At 42.8% G+C, this 17,842-nt stretch overlaps 2 protein-coding genes across 8 annotated transcripts in view; one reads left to right on the top strand and one right to left on the bottom strand.

Moving 5' to 3' along the window:
- LOC135503497 (diacylglycerol kinase theta-like) overlaps positions 1–7,236 on the bottom strand; it is a 31,473-nt gene extending 24,237 nt beyond the window's left edge. For all 7 annotated transcript variants that reach the window (XM_064797116.1, XM_064797117.1, XM_064797121.1 and 4 more), the window contains exons 1-2: positions 6,825–7,236; positions 1,994–2,073 (exon numbers count right to left, since the gene is read on the bottom strand). In XM_064797116.1, coding sequence (XP_064653186.1) covers positions 1,994–2,073; positions 6,825–7,017 — 273 coding nt within the window. In that variant the 5' untranslated portion in view covers positions 7,018–7,236. The remainder of the gene's footprint in view (positions 1–1,993; positions 2,074–6,824) is intronic.
- Positions 7,237–9,920: 2,684 nt separating this feature from the next.
- On the top strand, positions 9,921–16,670 carry LOC135503139 (uncharacterized). Its single transcript, XM_064796525.1, has 10 exons — positions 9,921–13,005; positions 13,181–13,316; positions 13,561–13,658; positions 13,867–13,992; positions 14,294–14,500; positions 14,632–14,794; positions 15,014–15,149; positions 15,264–15,439; positions 15,761–15,848; positions 16,067–16,670. Exons 1-10 carry the CDS (start codon positions 9,958–9,960, stop codon positions 16,170–16,172), a joined length of 4,284 nt encoding a protein of 1,427 aa, XP_064652595.1. The 5' UTR covers positions 9,921–9,957; the 3' UTR covers positions 16,173–16,670.
- The last annotated feature ends 1,172 nt before the right edge of the window (positions 16,671–17,842 follow it).

Here is a 17,842-nt window from a genome sequence, read left to right as displayed (position 1 = left end):
TGCTCCGATTCTATAAATAATCCTCGATCTATAAATAGAGCATTGCGACTAAGGAATGCTGGCGACAGCCCGATATTGCATTCGGTGAAGTGGATCTATTAAATCTGGTAATTGCGTTGCGATGTCATTGAGATAGCTGGAACAACGAAGCCCAATTAACCCGTATGCGCCAATCGAATAATGGTATTTGCCATGTTTGAAGGGCTGCCGATTATACTAGGGATGCTGCAGCATCGGAGTGTTGAAGGCTGTGTTGTCAGATCTAGATGTTTGGCGTTGGCTGGTGCCCTGACTCGTCAACAAAGATTGAAGGCTGATCATCTCAACCATTCATTTCAGAACAGCAGTGGTGATTGAAGGCTGAAGGCTGGATACTGAAGATGGTGTCCAGACTGAAGACTGAAGGCTGCATGCTGAAGATGTTGACTGAAGACTGACCACCAAGCTAGGAACTGGAAACCAAACTGCCCATCTCTGGAATACCAGGCTTCTGAGCCTGACCCTGCATGTGAACACTTCTGCTTTGTCTCAAACCCACCAAGCAAGGCACAATTGTCCTGCCTGAAAATCAACACCACGCACCTGATATAGAATTCACCTCAAGAATAGAGAGGATTCAGGTCCCTGGAATATCATCAGGCATGCTAATCCTACCCTGGCCTGCAGAGTCGAGAGCGGCCAGATGCTTGCCTACCACGAGCCAGGCACCCCAAATCCGCAAACCATCTGAGGAATTCACTTTAGTAATGGACCTCCCCCATCCCTAGAATACCAGGCCGGGAGTCTCCTACCCTACCCTGCATAGACAGTATGGCCATATTCTAGCCTGTACCCCCGGAGATAGACACATCCACACTGCTTCTACGAATCAATAGCGCAGCCTGTACAAGAGCCGTTGCTATGGAAACTGATAGTCACATGTGTTTTACCTCCACGATACTGATTCGGAAGTGAACGGGTGAACGTTTCAAGACTGTCGTCAGAAGATCGCCACAATAAGATTCTAATTCTAATTCTAGATCACATTCGGGAGTTCGTTCTGTAGATTTTCAATCAGGGTCGGTTGGGATGAGAGCTTTATCAAAGAATAGAATGAACATAAGAGAACTGAAAGAATTCGCAATGGCATACAGTCAGTTTCATCTGCAGATGATACTGGCCATCTACCTGCAAAAGAGAGACATCATATGCATGCAAAATACAACATGATAGCCATCTGCAAAAGATCTTTGGGTAAGCTGTCATCCACATGCAAGGTTCATCCAGCGTAATAATACATCATCCGTAAAAGAAAGCCTTCACATGCAAGTTTCAACTCATAGCCTTCTTATGCAAGTTTCATCTCTTGGCAGTCTGTCATCTGTAAAAGATATCCCTCACATTCAACATTCAACATTCAACTCTTGGCAGTCTGTCATCTGTGAAAGATATCCCTCACATTCAACATTCAACTCTTGGCAGTCTGTCATCTGTGAAAGATATCCCTCACATTCAACATTCAACTCTTGGCAGTCTGTCATCTGTAAAAGATATCCCTCACATTCAACATTCAACTCTTGGCAGTCTGTCATCTGTAAAAGATATCCCTCACATTCAACATTCAACTCTTGGCAGTCTGACATCTGTAAAAGATATCCCTCACATTCAACATTCAACTCTTGGCAGTCTGACATCTGTAAAAGATATCCCTCACATTCAACATTCAACTCTTGGCAGTCTGACATCTGTAAAGCCCTAAATGCGGATAACACAATTTATAGCAATCTGCATGAGATATTAACAGTAAATATACAAGTTTCAGTCAGATGTTCTTCTTAGGTGATCATTTTACCTGCAGCAGCACCTCGTGCTGTATCTGTTACCAACACACTTGGTCATTTTGAATCTAGGCTGCAGCAAGCGCTGCCCACCAGGTTTTTTGACAGCAAAGACTCGAGTCTCAAACACGAGGTTTTCGAATCTGTGGAAGTACAGTACAACAAGTGTTACTTACCTTGATTAGGTTTACAGCAATACTGGAACAGGGTGACACGACTGTTTTCACACATCTGTCATGGACAACAAAATTGCACACTGAAAAGAGATAAAAGCAAACTAAGATAAGTTAAGAGTCAATAATTATAGACAATTTGGCAGCCATTTTGGATTTTGGCAGCCATCTTTGATATGAGGCAAGATGCAGGTAGGCCCCAAAAGCTTCTTTGGACGAGTTTGGTCTTGGGACAACAGAACACATATGTCTTTTAGGAAGACATCTAACCATTCATTCTTTCCCTCGATGAGTATCAGACTTGCCTGGGGAATTCAATACAGTCATAAACCGACAGGTTTTGCCTTCAAGTTTGAGGAGTACATTTGAACTGTCATGTTTCATTACTAGTTGACTTCAGAGATAGCAAGCGAACAGCGACATTACAGTTCAATTCAAAGATGCTTGGAGAAGGCAATTCCAAACCTGTATCCTTTACATGAACCAAGATTTAGATACAGCGATACATGAGACTGACGGAGGGCAGCTCGAGCCATCATACACGACGCGGATCACTATACCAGGTGGAAACTCCGTGCTCCTTTCGAAGGATGAAAGAAGTCGCCTCGATGGTGTATGGGGATGATGTCGTCATGGCAACATGACTTTCAGAGGAACTATAGACAAATGCATTTAGCAGCACTTGTTATAGTAGTGTTCAGACTTACAGCCTGGTGATGTACAGTTGATGTGTTGTATTCAGCGTTATACTCAACATTCAGATTAGAAGCTGCTGTGTTCACACGATTAAAAGTTGTTTACAAATCTGCCCTTGCAAGGATATCTACCGAAAACCAAATTGACGAAAATCAGAAAGTGGTTGATGCCTTTTGATATCAATGCCCCGACTAGCCTGCGGCTGCAGTTATAAAGGTACGCCATCACTGTGTCCTCGGGCAGGCCACTTCAACAGGTTTTTTTACTTCACCCAGGTGTAGAAATGGGTGGCTTATCTAAGAATGAATGTAAACACAAAGTGGGGAAACCATAACATTGCAGGCCGGTAGACTGTGAACTACAAGTGGTAAAGGAGCCTACTTCTTGATAGCCAATATCGGACCAGCCAACAAAAACAAATGTTCACACTTTTTGTACGGAATTGAGTGCACGGTGACAGACTGTTTGTTCAATTTTACAGGATCTTTCACATCTCACATCTCACCACATCTCTCACATTACCAGTTCTGTAAACTGTCAAATTATCGCGATTTTTCATGAATTCGCTGTCAAACGAAAAGTTAAAGCACGAATGTTTAAACTCTAACGCAATAGATTTCTGCAGCGGTATTTAGTTGACCGCCAATTGAAATTGAGCCAATTCACCAACTTCACCACATGGACTAATTCATGAGGTTGGTAATGGTTTTTCTGTTAGAGCTGGTGGTTGACGCGTTGGCCCCAAAGTGGAAGTTAAGCAACGTTGAGCGCGGTCAACCTTTGGATCGGTGACAGGCGCGTACAATACATCTGGCAGACCTTCCCACGCGATGCGAGCTCTGGATTTGTAGTTCGGTACTGAGACGCATGAAGCGCTAAGTAGGATCGAGGACGATCCATCTCTGTCCGAAGGGGGGAATAATGTATAGTATAGTATATGGCCGGCCAATTCCTTTATGGCCCAGTGGTTGGCGCATTGGCCCCAGAGTAGAAGTTAAGCATCGGATCGGTGACCGGTGCATACAATACACATACCTCTCTTTCAAATATTTGGATTCAGATCAGCCGGAAACCCTAAACTAAAGCAACTCTACTTTAACGCAATGAATGCTCCCCATCCTCCTCCTGCCATGTCCCAATCTCTCCGCTACCTACAGAAAATCAAGCTCTGCTGGTTCTGGTTAAATCTTACGCGCAACAGCTGCCGCAAATCACCACAACGACCTGATCTAGACCTGTACACCTATTTTTAACTCTGCACGATACTCCGTCATTTATTTTTAGCGCAACCAGAGCTATAAATAGCAGCTGGTCAAATCAGGTTACCTGGCCTCCTATGAGTTCAGCCGTAAATATCGGTCACGCTGCGATCAGCCTTTGCAAACTACGTTTTTATCTTTTCGCGTACTATAGGTGAGCTTGCACATTATTTTGCCAGTAGCAAGTGTCTACGTTTTTTATCCACTTGAGAATTTCTGGAGAACTTTTTATCAAAGTATGTTATGCTTTCAGGCAAAACAGTCTGCCCAGACAAATTTTCAGCCAACTTTCTGAAGCAACCCTGGGAATTGTGTACCCAGCCTGTTTCCACTGCAAGTTACATTCAAGAAACCTTCTTGCCCAACTTTGCCGGACACTTGGTGCTTTGCCAGAAGATTCACATAGCTAACCACATTTGGAACAAGGCAAAATAGCCTAGCGGACTATAATTGACAACTGAAAATGTTATTGATAGATAAATGTGCAAATGACAACAAGTCCATAGCAATCATCCTATAGCTGTAACCATCCTTATAAAACAATACGTCAGCATCCATACACTAATGATGTAATTAACTTGTCAACAAATAACCACTTGGCGTAATATTGACAGCATAATTAGTTTTCGCAAAAGCGCCAACCGATTATGCATAGCAATCAAACCAATTTTATACACAAGAGCAGACGTGATGATATAGTCAGGATGTATTCACAACACGGAAAAATTGGCAATCTCAAATTAAATTTTTTAAATTTTTAAATTGGCGTCACTTTTATATGTCAACCAAGTAGTTATCAAAATCATAAACACCATTTACGCTCCCGATATCCGACACAAAACAATTCCCGATAAAATGGTTGCTGTCCTTTGAAATTTGACCAATCATATTGTGACCTTTCAATCATCATCTCAGAGTCAAAGTGAGGGCGGGTGGCATCACTTTACACAAAGCAGACGATAAATAAAATGAAAACAAAAACGACCTTCATACCTAAAAGTAAAAATCGAACTTTGATCGATGAAGGTTGAGAAAATCAATGATTGTAGTTAAGAGTTGTAATTTATAATGTCATATGTTGTCGGTTATGGATTGACGGGATAATATTCACAATATTTACTGTATCAATATCCCTAGGTGTCCAAGGCCTCGTTATTTTTAGAGCGTAACTGCCAATACTAAAGATTGCTCACCAAAGAGACCTAATTAGACTAAGCAGCCAGGGGAGGCAGAGCTGATGATAAAGTATGAAAAGCGACTTTAAGGGATGAGAACTATATCAATGAAAACGAAACCGACAAAAACACCACAGGCCACTTTACCTTTAATTTTGTGTTAATTCCCATCCACACCAGGGGGTCATTATCAGTCCAGATTTTATACAACACCGTTGCCGATGACAACCAGTATCAATACTAATGCATTCAATAACAAATGTGTATGAATCAGGACAAGGCAAACATGGTGAGCAATCAACCTCATAATCAGGGTCCTTTGAGTAGTACATTCCATGCATTATGCAATATGAAATGGACCACTGGAGACAAGGTTATGAGACAATATGATTAGTGCTGATGCAGGGAATAATTTGCTCAAAACCATTGTAAATCGTGCGGGTTTTGATCCATCAGCAAATCAGTGTCAAAACAACTGTAATATTGGTGATGATAATAATTAACGACAGTCGACACCTGTTTATAATGTGATAATTCTTTATGGTGGCGGCACTGATTGAGAACGTCCAAATGGCAAAAAATTATTTCAGGGCTTTCTGACTGGTGTCGATGGTGGTTACACTGCGATGCGAAAGGGTACAAGATGATCCTATCACGAGGATTTTTAAATTACTTCATTGCAGTTGACCCTCTCTATTAGGACACCCTTTGGACTGACAAATGCTGTCCTTAATTGAGAGGTGTTTCTCATTGTCAAGGTCAATTAAAATGGAAATTACCAATTTGGCACAGCAACCTTAATAGAGAGGGCGTCCTTGATAGGGAAGTATCATCTACTAAGGGAGGTTCAAAGTTCAAGCAAGACAGACTCAATAAAGAATAGTACTTATCAATTCTTAGTCATAGGTTTCCCCTATGTTAATTTCCTTTGTTAGTTAAATAGTGGAGAAGGGCAATGTTTATTAGGGAAGGCCTAAACTCTGCTGATACACAAAAGAGATTGGCCTCTTTTGTTGATTTAATACTTCTCAGGGATAATAATTCTGTTCCAGCAAGAGCATTTTCCTGATATAAATGAATAATCATGTGCATATTGATAAAGAAAAATACATGTATAAGTCAATTTCTTCAGTAGTCTATGCCTATCCTTCATTGCAGGGACATATGCCTCACTGTCTAGCCTCTGCCAAGGTCTCTTCTGGTGCTGCTGAAAATTGATGACAACCAGCAAGGTTTTCAATCTAGACTGATAAATGACTTATAAGTTATCATGGTTAGGCCTATATACCTTTCCAGTAACCAACATAACACACTTGATAACAGTATATTTACACAACATCATTTTCCCGCCCTGTTATATCATCATATCAAAATCATGCATTATTACAGCAAGGTGTATTGACTGTGTATATTGCTTATCATGATAAACACACACCTAACGTCACCTGGACGGCAAAATCTCCGAAGCAATATTAAGTGCGTTTACAACGAAACTATCGCCTTTAACACCAATATAACTTATCAGAAACCTAGCATCAGTCAACACAAATCAAGATTCATAAAATCATTACAATATTAGCATTATAGAGTGGTATTTGACAGATTTTAAAAGCCAGCCAGAGGCGCGGGCACGGAAATAATAATTGCTCCCCGCCATTGGATGGAGAGTTATCTCATTATTATGTTCGAGAGGATCTAACGTACCTTCACATACATATCCTTGTCCGATGAGCCCCCAGAGCATGTCCGTACAATGGTGACAGTACGTAGGCTTATGAAAAGTCTTCTTCACAAAGAAATGACCGTGTCCAGGATTGAACTCCAAGTGGTCGCGTCCGTACATGGTCGCGATATCGGGATCCACCGCGCCGTCAAAATTATCCATCGCCGTCGCCATCACTGCAACCGCACAAAATCCACTCCCAAAAAACTGCGCTTATCTTCGCATTTATTCCTAAATCCGCGCTCGCACCCGCTTCAAGAATCGAAAAGATATCCAGCTTTCCCCTCCTGGATTTTACCAAGTGTTAGATTTGTATATATCCATCTTTGTCTGGGGATTCTGTGGGTTTCTGTTATGTTAGAGCATCTTTCCAGCTAGCGGAAATGATGGCGATAGTACGGCCGAAACCGAGGCAACATAAAATATTATCCGCGAAGCACCGTCGCCACGTGCCCCACCTAGATGAAACAATACAAACTTTCCTAGAATTCTTAGAACTAAGACCAAGGCACGCGGCTAGATGCTAAAAGTGTCATAAAGCCTATAAATAGAGGGAAATAAGTCGGTTTTAGGTCATGGGCCACGCGTGCTGCATCCCGGGGTGCTAATTTTAACATGCTCCCCGCTATGGTGATTGCAGCATTTAATTGTGTGGTCGCCTGCAGCTGTTTCGGTTTGGCGCGTGCCGCGCCAGTGACTTTGTCTCAGTCAAAACAATTGTTCAACTTCTGACCTAATTTGGATTGATTACATATCATGTTATTGATGTAAAGTTGGTTTCACCTCAACCTGACCTTTGAAGTTAACAGGTGAACTGCGAACCGCAACAAGCAAAAAGGGCCGCCGGTGTAACAGTCGAAAATGTCCCCCCAGGAAACATGTCCGGTGCTTTTGTATAATCGGTAACCAAATGCCGATAGAAAGAACGATATAAAGAAGCTGGAGTCAACGCAGGACACACTGGTTAAACGATATTTTGGACTGAACAAGTGGCACAGTCACAGTGTCCTTTTCCGTGCTCTTGATATCAACAAAAGACTCATTAAAAGACCAGACGGTTGCACCTTTTAGCAGATTATTGAGGGTTGATTGCCCTGCGAGAAACCTGGTTTTGGCCCTCCTCAAAGGTAATATAAAGGGCACGATCGTTGAGAGTATGATGCAGGCCTATCCGGTTGTGCCGACGTAGAGCGGCAGTCCCTGGTGTTCTTTGTACGGTACATGCAATTGAGAATTTGCCTACTGTGGGTCCAAGGCTGTGGGTCAATATGCCATCATGTTATGCCCTCTCAAGTCTCTGGGCCGCGAGGTTTTTTTTCGTTTCTTTACTTGATGACGTCAGTTGAAGTTACTGAGCTCTGATTGGCTGTCAATGTACACAATGGTACGAACCTACCTGTAAAAAAAAACCTCACCGCCGGTGTAATGTTTTTGAGTGTTTCTATTTTTGAGTGTTTCCCCTCATTGTTTGGGAACGCTAAAAGATAGATTGACAAGTTTTTCTGTGTTTCCCCCTATTGAAAAGTCATGGTCTCTCTAGCTGCCTATTGTTTGGAAACACTGACACATGGGAAACAACCACAGATGTTACACCGGTACGTCCTCCAAGCTGATATATCCGAACGACACGCATCTTCTCTGGTGCTGCCATCTGAGCTAAGAAAAAGGAACTAGGCAATTACTAAAACTTAAAAATATCGCCCGTTTTTAGGGCGGGGGACGATTTACAGCTGGAACCCCTGAACCAGCTCCCTCAGATCCGTCATTCATTGAGTCAAAGCAAATATGAACCTGGTTTAATCTGTGGTTTATCTTATCAATATACTACCCAGTGAGACCATTATATATTGTGGAAATTCTCTCGGCATTACATCCATGGTTTAACCCCACTTACGTAGCAGGTGCGTTGCAGGTCAATTGTCTATGCTGCCACCCCTTAGTGAGGACAATAACTAGTAGAACAAGCGGTATTAGGCAGACAGAAAATCTGTGGTCAGATATGAAAGCCTTGATGGTCCAGCGGTTAGAACGATTTACTCTGAATCGGCTGGTCGTGGGTTCGACTCCCGCTGTAGTCTTTACTTTTTTTTCTTTTTTCGTTTCTCTTTATCTATGACCAGGGTTTGGTTACAGAAAGCGGAAATGGCCTTGCGTTGACGGCTTTTTTGTCTAAGGTAATCGGCATGAACAAGTATCATCGAAACCATTCTCCTGTCGATTGGTGTCTCTGTTCATTCGGCCCTAAGTTTCTCTCCAAGCACTGATAAACCCTCATATACTCCGAGATGCATATTTCCTGGGGCAGATCGAGGTTTTGATATCGCTATGTCACTCACCCAGTGTAGAGCCCGATATTGAGCAAAGGTATGAGAGTCTATTTGCACTAAAGACGTGTGCGAGGGGAGGAGCAAGGGTCGAGGAAGCCTGTTGATTAACCGGAGGCGAGCCATAAATTTTCAGTGCACACAGTGGATGCACTGGTTATGCCGAGCGCTCTGGTATTGCAGATTATTCGTTTGGATCGAGGTTACCCATCCAACAGAAAACAAGTCACCGGACACCGGAAGCTTACGCCCCCAAATCGAGCTCACAACCCGTCAAGTACCAGTCTCTGTAATGAGTGAATGGAGGAGACTGGTGAAAGAGTCTATGTTTGGGTTTAACGAAGTTGTGGTATATTTTATCTGGAACAAAAACTCTATAATGCGTTGTTAAGTATAATAAGGATTATGTTTGTCAGAATAACTGAGTAATATGAATTAAAACGAATATTTGATAGATTGCCAATGCCAATGCCGCGTTTAGAACCAACCCGTTATTGCTGTGTCACCCTGTAGGTTTAATTTAATTAGGGCACGTGACACTGCAGGTGCTCGATGTTCTTTTGTTGAAAGCCGCTTAGAACAAAACATATATTTTGAAAATAAAATTCTGACAAAGTGAGCTAATTTTATCTTTTGATATATATTTTTTATTGTTAATAATGCTTTATCAAATATTAGGAGTAATACTGTCTCATTTAAATCACATTTTAAATTTGTAAGTTGAAGTTTGTTTTTGCTTTGTACGACGTATCATGAGACCCGAAATTTCTTGCAGACAAATTTCCAGAAAATGGGCTCAAAAACACTGTTTGAGCATTTAAAAAAGATCAGGCGAACTTTATATCACTTATCCATATTTACTGGCTTACAGAAGAGCCTAATATGTGCAGTTTTTCTCCTGGTTTTGGCGTTTATTGCCAATTTTTGGGTGCCTCTTGCATTGTACACAATCGCCTGTACATTATCCTATGCATTTACCTGTCACGTCAGTAGAAGTTCAGATGGGGTCAATGCATCATGGCAGGAACAGCGGTATGGCCTTGATAGGATCCAGACATTGTTACGATTACAGACCGCACAAGAGTTATTGTTTGATCTCCTCTATGGAAGAAAAACACAATTGGCATCGTTGAAAATACCGATTGGGAAAGGTTCATTGTTGCTTGATGAATCAGACAAAAATATTGAAAGAAACAAGATTGTCAATTCATGCTCCAAACTAAATGCAAGTGATGTTGATAAATATTCAAATTATCAGAGTCTTCATTCGCAATTCCATGATATTGAATCAAATCGTAAAAGGGACAACTCTGCAGAGGTAAACCTTCAGGCCGAAATCCAGCAGATCTGTGCATTGGTTATGAAAGATTTTGTGTTGTCATGGTACCAGCAAGTCAGCTTTGGTAACCATGGTGCAGAGAACGCCCAGAAGCTTATTGATCAGATCACAGCGACTGCTTATGCTCGGATTGCCGCAATCGATCGCTTTGCCGTTATAAGCAAAGTGATTGAACTGTATATGTGCCATTTACAAGAGTTCCAGGAGGCGACAAAAACATTCGACCACCAGCCTCGGTTTCGCCGACGAGGGAGTGTACCAACTGCTGAAAATGAGTTCATAAAAGTGAAGACCATCGAAGAAGTCTATCAGAACAATTTGAAGTTTCATGTGGCACTAATAGGTGGCGATAATGAAGTGGAATATCTACGAGCAATCGTGGATGTGCTTTTACAACGCCTCCTATCTGCAGAATTATATAACTGTGTGACAGTAAAAGACATGTTTGCTGATATATTGATTTGCAACGTTATTGTGCCGCTGTTAGAATTGCTTTGTGAGCCGGACTTTCTTCATGAGAAAACTATCCAGATTCTAACCGATGATGGCGATGTCATTTCTGAACAGTTGTTGGCTATAAAAGAAAAGTTGATAGTATATAAAGACGGTAGTAGTTTGGAGCAAAGTAGCAATTCTCAAACAGCTGTTGAAAAAGTGAGCATTCAGAAGTCCACTACCACCAAAATGGAAAAGGAAGGCAACCATACTGAATTGAAAGACAGCTTGAGACCTGAAAAACATAGTGAAGACGACTCTGCAGGTGCTTCGACTCCGAACCTGATGGTAAGTGCAAAGGAACAAGAAAGTTCTTCAAAAATAGAACTGGGAATAGTGCCGCGTCAAGCACCTCTGAAAAATGTTTCCGACATCATTGAATATGAGTCAAAATCAAAAGCCAAGCAAGAGCGGGAGACCATTGCGAGTGTGTCAGTAGAGGGGCATGGTGCTGATTCACTGAGGCAGCTGTCTGGTACTGGTGGTGCAAATCAAGAGTTCGTGTTCTTCCCTGAAGTGCTTGCTGAACATTTTAATATTGTGCCCGTGAAGTCCATTAAGAATGACCAACCAGAAGACAAGAATTTACAAGGTGATTTGAGGCGTGATTCAGCTGATGGGTTGAGTTCTGATATGACTGGTACAACACAGCAGAAAAAGTCTGGCACCGAGGAGGGTGCGCTATCTTTTGACACAATTCCAATCATACAGCTACAGGTGTCCACACCTATTTCAAAAACACCGCCATCTACCTCAGTTTCAAAAGCACCAGGTAAAAGTCGTAGTCCAAGTGTGAAAAGTTTGACAAAGTTTTCCTCCTTGCCACGAGACTTGGACAGAATGGCTGAAAACCTCGATGCACATTCTATAAATACGGCAATTGACAAGAAGAAATCCCGCCGCCAGTCATTGCATTCTCTTACTAGTGATGAAGAAGATGCTGCAGGATTGTCTACATTGAAACCGTTCACAGCACCGGAAAGCAGTAGAAAGATGTCCTCTTACGAACAGATTGACATGTTTGAGGTCTATCAGGACCCAGGAACGGGCCAGTTACGGGTGCGTCAGCGCAGCCGTGCAGAGATCTCTCCACCGAGAGTGCTCCCGCCACTAACTGAAGGCATCGCAACAGACGGTCATCATTTAGATCCGAGTGAGTACTCCACACGCACTTTCCGTAACTCAAGCAATGCGTCGGACTATCTGGTCATTTCGTCTAATGAGAACACGGATAGCAGTTTGTCTCCTTTCAATTCTTCCGCAGGGGATGTCAGCATGGATTCAGTGGACGGAACAGATATGAGCAAAATTGTCGACAGCCCGGATGACACACATGCATTCAGAGGCAGTTTGGTGGAAAACCTTGCATCAGTTGTAACAAGTCTGGAGCAGTCATTGACCAGTGTCAGTACGTTGACACCAGAAACACCGACAATAAGTCCAACATCGGACCAAGTGAAAAGTTCTAGTCATATTCAAAATACTCCATTGCAAGGTAGTGAGCACTTCTATCCTGTTCAGACTCGAGTAACTCCTGACAGAAACTTTAGTCCAAAGAGTATGCCAAGTCCAATGTCGAGCCCTAATCTGGTAGGCCAGTCTAACCAGGTGCGGGATTACAACCTGCCTAGCTTGCCATCTCCGAGCTCCAGCCCAAGCCACTCGGAGCAAAGTTTCAGCCCCAGAAGGACCCCCAGTCTAAGTTCCAGCCCAGGAAGTGGGAAAATGTCCATGGAACATAATTCTAGTCAGGCAGTGTTGTCGGACTCTAGTTTCAGTCCTGGAGCAGGGAATATATCCTATGGGACAACGAGGCCAGCCCTGTGGGAGCAACAGTCACAGACATCGAGGGGAACATCACCAGATCCATCATTACCAATCACGGATGAGAAGGGACCCAGAATTGACACCTGGATTCCGTCGCTCTACACGGCTCTGCAAGTTCCACGGACGGAAGTTATCCAGGATCGAGGACATGGATCGTTTGTGGTCTATGAGGTGGAGGTGAGTATCATCACTGTAAACTGCTCAAGTTTTGCGAATCGTGACAGTTTTGAAAAAAATACAGTCTTTATGATTTTCATCTTTGAATAAGAATTGGAATCAAACCATAATGGCATTTAAGTTTCTCAGAGTCTTTTCCTTGATTTAAACCTTGACCATTTGTTTATTTTTTTAGTATTTAGCCCACTACCTATTAGAGGGTTCATCTGAGCCAGAACCTGTGCCAAGGAACGTCAAGCGGAGATTCAAGGAGTTTCTCATTCTCCAGGAGAGACTGGAGGAGAATCCACGATTGAGGGCTTATCTAAAAGGTAAACTCAAAAACCATGCCATTATTCTATGTGTTTTCTCTGAAGATTTATAACTGACTACCTTGGGTACATGTAACTGACAGTATAACTTTTTACTAGTGAGGCAAGCATGCACTACAAGATTGTTTATAACGGATTAACCTTCCTGCCTAGTCACATGAAGACTCAAAGAAAGGCTGGCCGCCGTACTGTGATGACATGTATTAAGAAGCCAGTCAAGATGTGTCATAAATTCTTTCTCCAGGTATCAAAGCTCCGAGTAAATGGTTCTCTCTTCCTTTTGGGACGTTTGATAAAGATGGCATCGAAAGTCGGAGGAAATTCCTTGAAAAATATATCCAGGTAACATATAACGCTGATCAAAGTGACCATGATGTGAAGTAACAGATTTCTGTAAGTGCTGATGATTAAAAATCAGGATATGGCCATGTCATTGGATAGATTTTGACCATTCTTACCTTTGTACCATAACCTTGTGTCCCATATTCGCCAACAATATGTCACCATTTGTCAGTGTTAACCTGTTATTTTTGTGTCTATTGTATTGCAGTCTCTCCTGGAGCAGAAGCCTATTGTTTACAGCGGAGAAATGCGGGAATTCTTGGCATACGACAGCGATGCCAGTTTAGCTTTCGTCAAGAAGGCGACGGACATTCCTGTCAGCTGGATTGACAAAGTAAGTGCTGAAGATGTCATTATATGTTGAAACTCATGTACTCAGTTTGAACATGAAGCACAGTGGCCTAGTGGAGGAGAGTCCGCCTACTGATCAGGTGGTCGTGGGTTTGATGCTCAGCCAGTGTTACTCTCAAAACAGGCCAAAATGGCTAAGGGTAACACAATATGTTCACTCCTCTTAGAAACAGTACAGCTGTCCTATATAAAGTGTTTTATAAGAACTTACAGAAGTTGTGGGATTTTGTCCTCCCATTGAATGATTCTTGGATAAGAAAGAAGTTTAATGTATGTATGTTCAGGTTTTCAACAAGACAAAGTCCGGCATGAGTGGGGTGATTGACAAAATCGACCAAACGCTGACGTCGAAGCCTGCGAAAACACTAGAGGAGGCACATCCAGCATCTGTCGTCAAGAAACCAACCAAACGTGAGATAGATGTGGAGAGGTTGCCGTCTGAGGATGTGGATGCTCTGAGGGTCCAGTTCGCTGTTACATCGGAGAAACAGGTGAGGGGCCGTTCGTTTAGCCGAATGATAATCCGACTGACAATCCATCACAGCCCATCTCATAGTCTTCGATTGTGCCCAGTGCGTGATATTTAAACAAGACTGACTGTTATTCTTACAAATCATTTCAGAAAATTGAGCTTGGCCTCGACCGCCACTTGTTGACCAAGTTGTTCTCACCTGATAGTTTCGGCGTTGAGATGACCGAGTCGCTTCGATTCAGTGATGATGACTTTCAAGAAGCGTATGACGGAGATGATGATGACGAAGATGTGATGCAGTCAGCGGGAGATGGTAAGAGGAACACGGGAAACAAGTGTAGACTTGTCTTACTGAAATAGTCTATGTTTTAACAGAGAGTCATGTGTATGGGATACTTGCAATCGTTTGGCTGTCACTTTGATACACTCAATGCAAGCCCAGAGCCCAGGACACGGGCATCGATGTCTGCTCAGTAAAATGTGATTCCTAGTGCAAGCTTTCAATTATGCTCTTGTTGTGTTCTCATTGTAGATCAGCTGCACAAGAATGTCCTCTCGCACACCATCCTGGACCTGGCCTGTCAGACAACCAATGGATGTGAGATTGCCCTGTGCAAGGAGAAGGTCCTCGAGTCATTCCAGATGGTGATTGGCACATTCTTTGAAAAGTAAGTTTTCATTTTTCCTGAAATTTCAAAGATACCTGAGTGCCCAACTCCATTACTTATCTGCCTTACAGTTTGAAGTAACCTCTTCCTGATATAGTACGAATTGACTTCCAGGTGGTTGAAAAATGAAATAGCCGACATCACCAGCACCGAGAGCATCTCCAAGTACCTCCGCCTCCTGCGAGAAGCCGTCTGGCCGGAGCGACCGTATGAAGAGCTGGCAAAGACTGAGGAAGACAAGGACCGGACGAAACAGCTGGCTCGGCAATGTCTAAAGGAATTCTTCCCAGGTCAGGAGAAAGTGAAATTTCTTTTGATAGTATGATTTGAAACTTGGAACTCCCATGTCTGCGCAGAATATTCCAGAATATACATTGGTCAGTTGTTTCTTTCAGTATTGTAAGATGGCTCTCCAGTTGTTTTACAATGGGTACTATAGCTCGGTCATGCAGCGGTGTCATTGGAAGTCGATCTGAGACACTGCCAACATCATCTACTTGATGCTAGCCACCAGTGTTAACTACCACCCGATGCCTATGAGGCTGCTCAATAGGCCTTTGAGAAGCAACTTCAAGGCTTCTTTGCTCAATATCAATTATCCCGCTTTTCAGCTCTGATCCCATTGCTGGCAGGACCTGACAACTTTGACCATTGCGTGGAGCAAGTCCTGAATTCGGTCCAGCACCCAAAGATCAATAGGTAGGTGCCAAGGTCGATATGATGGTGGTCTGTGCATGATTGAAAGTAGTGACGAAGAAAAACAGTTTATCAAAATCATTTATTTGTACAACTGCTGAAGACTGAGTTACTGAACCAATAACGTCAAATCGTAGAGGCACAAAACGAACAATAAAGAGTGAAAAAGATGAATACATCTTTCTCCTGACATGCTGATAAGGTGTCGTCTTTATTTTCAGACATTTCTTTCTTTGCCTGATTGATCTGCTGGTGGAAGAGTTCCTACCGGAGGTCTCCATCAAGGCTGTGCAGGAGGACATACTGGCCACAAGGGGGAAGCACTGAGGTGTGAGGTGAAGTAACCACCAGAGGGAAGCAGTAGGGTTGTTACCTCGATTAGAAAGGACTGTGATTACTGAACATAATTGGGATATTCGCTGCTCTCAACCTCCCTGATAACAGTAGCTCTTACTGTCCCGATAACTATTTTGTAGATAAAATGAATGGTGCTAATTGTCTTTATATAGATATAATAATGTTATACATGTATGTCTGGGGGCCATTATGTTTACATGTTGTGAAAGTCACAGTGCTGCCATCTTCTGAGAGGCTTGTAACATAGGGTGAGATGTCTGCCTTCTACACTGTGGATGTGTGGAGTATGGATGGAGGGTTGGTTGGGTCTTCCTGTATCTTTGTCACATTGGATGTATCTACAAAATCTCCTCTCAATGTAGCATATTTAACACCTTCAGCGCCGAACCACGTAGATCTACGTAGCCCAAATCCCCCTTCTTTGAGTTGGTTATGGGAGTCTCGTGGACTTCATGGAACTTACGACATCGCCATCTTCAGGGCAAGATAGGAACTGAAAAGACCAAACGATCTTTTCAGTTCTTACCGCACCCTGAAGATGGCGATGGCGTAGTTCAGAACTTTAAATGACTTCATGAAAGAACTACGCCATCGCCATCTTCAGGGCAAGGTAGGAACTGGAAAGACCTCTTCTTGTCGTTTCAGTTCCTAACTTGCCCTGAAGATGGCGATGGCGTAGTTCTTTCATGAAGTCCATGAGACTCCGATAACCAGCTCAAAGGGGAGCGGGGATTTGGGCCACGTAGATCTACGTGGTTTGGCGCTGAGGGTGTTAATAGATTAATGTTAAACCCACCAATCTTTGTCCAAACCATCGTGCATTTTGTCGTTGGATGAGCACTCATTGTGTCAATATTACTACACACGAAAGTTATTACTTTATCACTGGGTACTGTAAAATCAAAACAAGTGATTTGACAGTATCACAAATGTTATACATATGTTAATTGTTCAATGTCCACCGTTTTCTGCATCATTCACAAGTGATAGCTGCCAAATGTACCAAATCATGATGCTTACCTTTAGGCTGATAATAAAGACAGAATATTTTAGATATTTTTCATTATTTTCTATTATGAACACATTTTGAAATCCAGTGCTCAGTGTTAGCAGCACAGTCTCATGATTCCAGTACCGATGTAAGCTGTATCAGGCAGAGCTGAATGTCGAGTCCAGTGACAGAAATTCAACGTTAATCTTTCCACTGACGTGCAACAACTTGATGTAATGTCGGCTCCCTACTCGTGCCCATCACGCCCCCTGGTGGCACGCATGGAAACAACTCTCCCGTCTCCTCAGGTAACGGATACTGTTCTGAATCCTGTTCCACCGTTTCTTGTGTAAACGACGTCCCGGGTTCTGGCGATTTATTCCGTAACTTCTTTTCTCGCTGACGTTCGTTTTTCCACCAAATTTTTAAACGCTGCATTGTGACCTTTGGCCTTTCAGACCTGACCGGCCCTTTGTTCAGTTCGTTGAGATAATACTCCAAAGCTTCGTCGGTTGGGTTTTTGCACGTTTTATACCAGTTACGCATGCGCGGGACCTCGTATGATGAATGGAATGTCAGTCGTGAATCCTTGGGGTATCTTTCTGAGAAGCTCTCTGAAGAATAGAAAGTGTTGACATGAGGACAACAA

The sequence above is a fragment of the Lineus longissimus genome, chromosome 19, assembly GCF_910592395.1.
Source record: "Lineus longissimus chromosome 19, tnLinLong1.2, whole genome shotgun sequence".
Classification (NCBI taxonomy): Eukaryota; Metazoa; Nemertea; class Pilidiophora; order Heteronemertea; family Lineidae; genus Lineus; species Lineus longissimus.
This window is presented reverse-complemented; position numbering and strand designations above follow the sequence as displayed.

Coding starts and splice junctions, on each gene's coding strand:
- LOC135503139 (XM_064796525.1), top strand. CDS start 9,958: ATGGGCTCAAAAACACTGTTTGAGCATTTAAAAAAGATCAGGCGAACT. Junction 14,501..14,631: donor CTGTTACATCGGAGAAACAG/GTGAGGGGCCGT, acceptor AAATCATTTCAG/AAAATTGAGCTTGGCCTCGA. Junction 15,440..15,760: donor TCTAAAGGAATTCTTCCCAG/GTCAGGAGAAAG, acceptor CCCGCTTTTCAG/CTCTGATCCCATTGCTGGCA.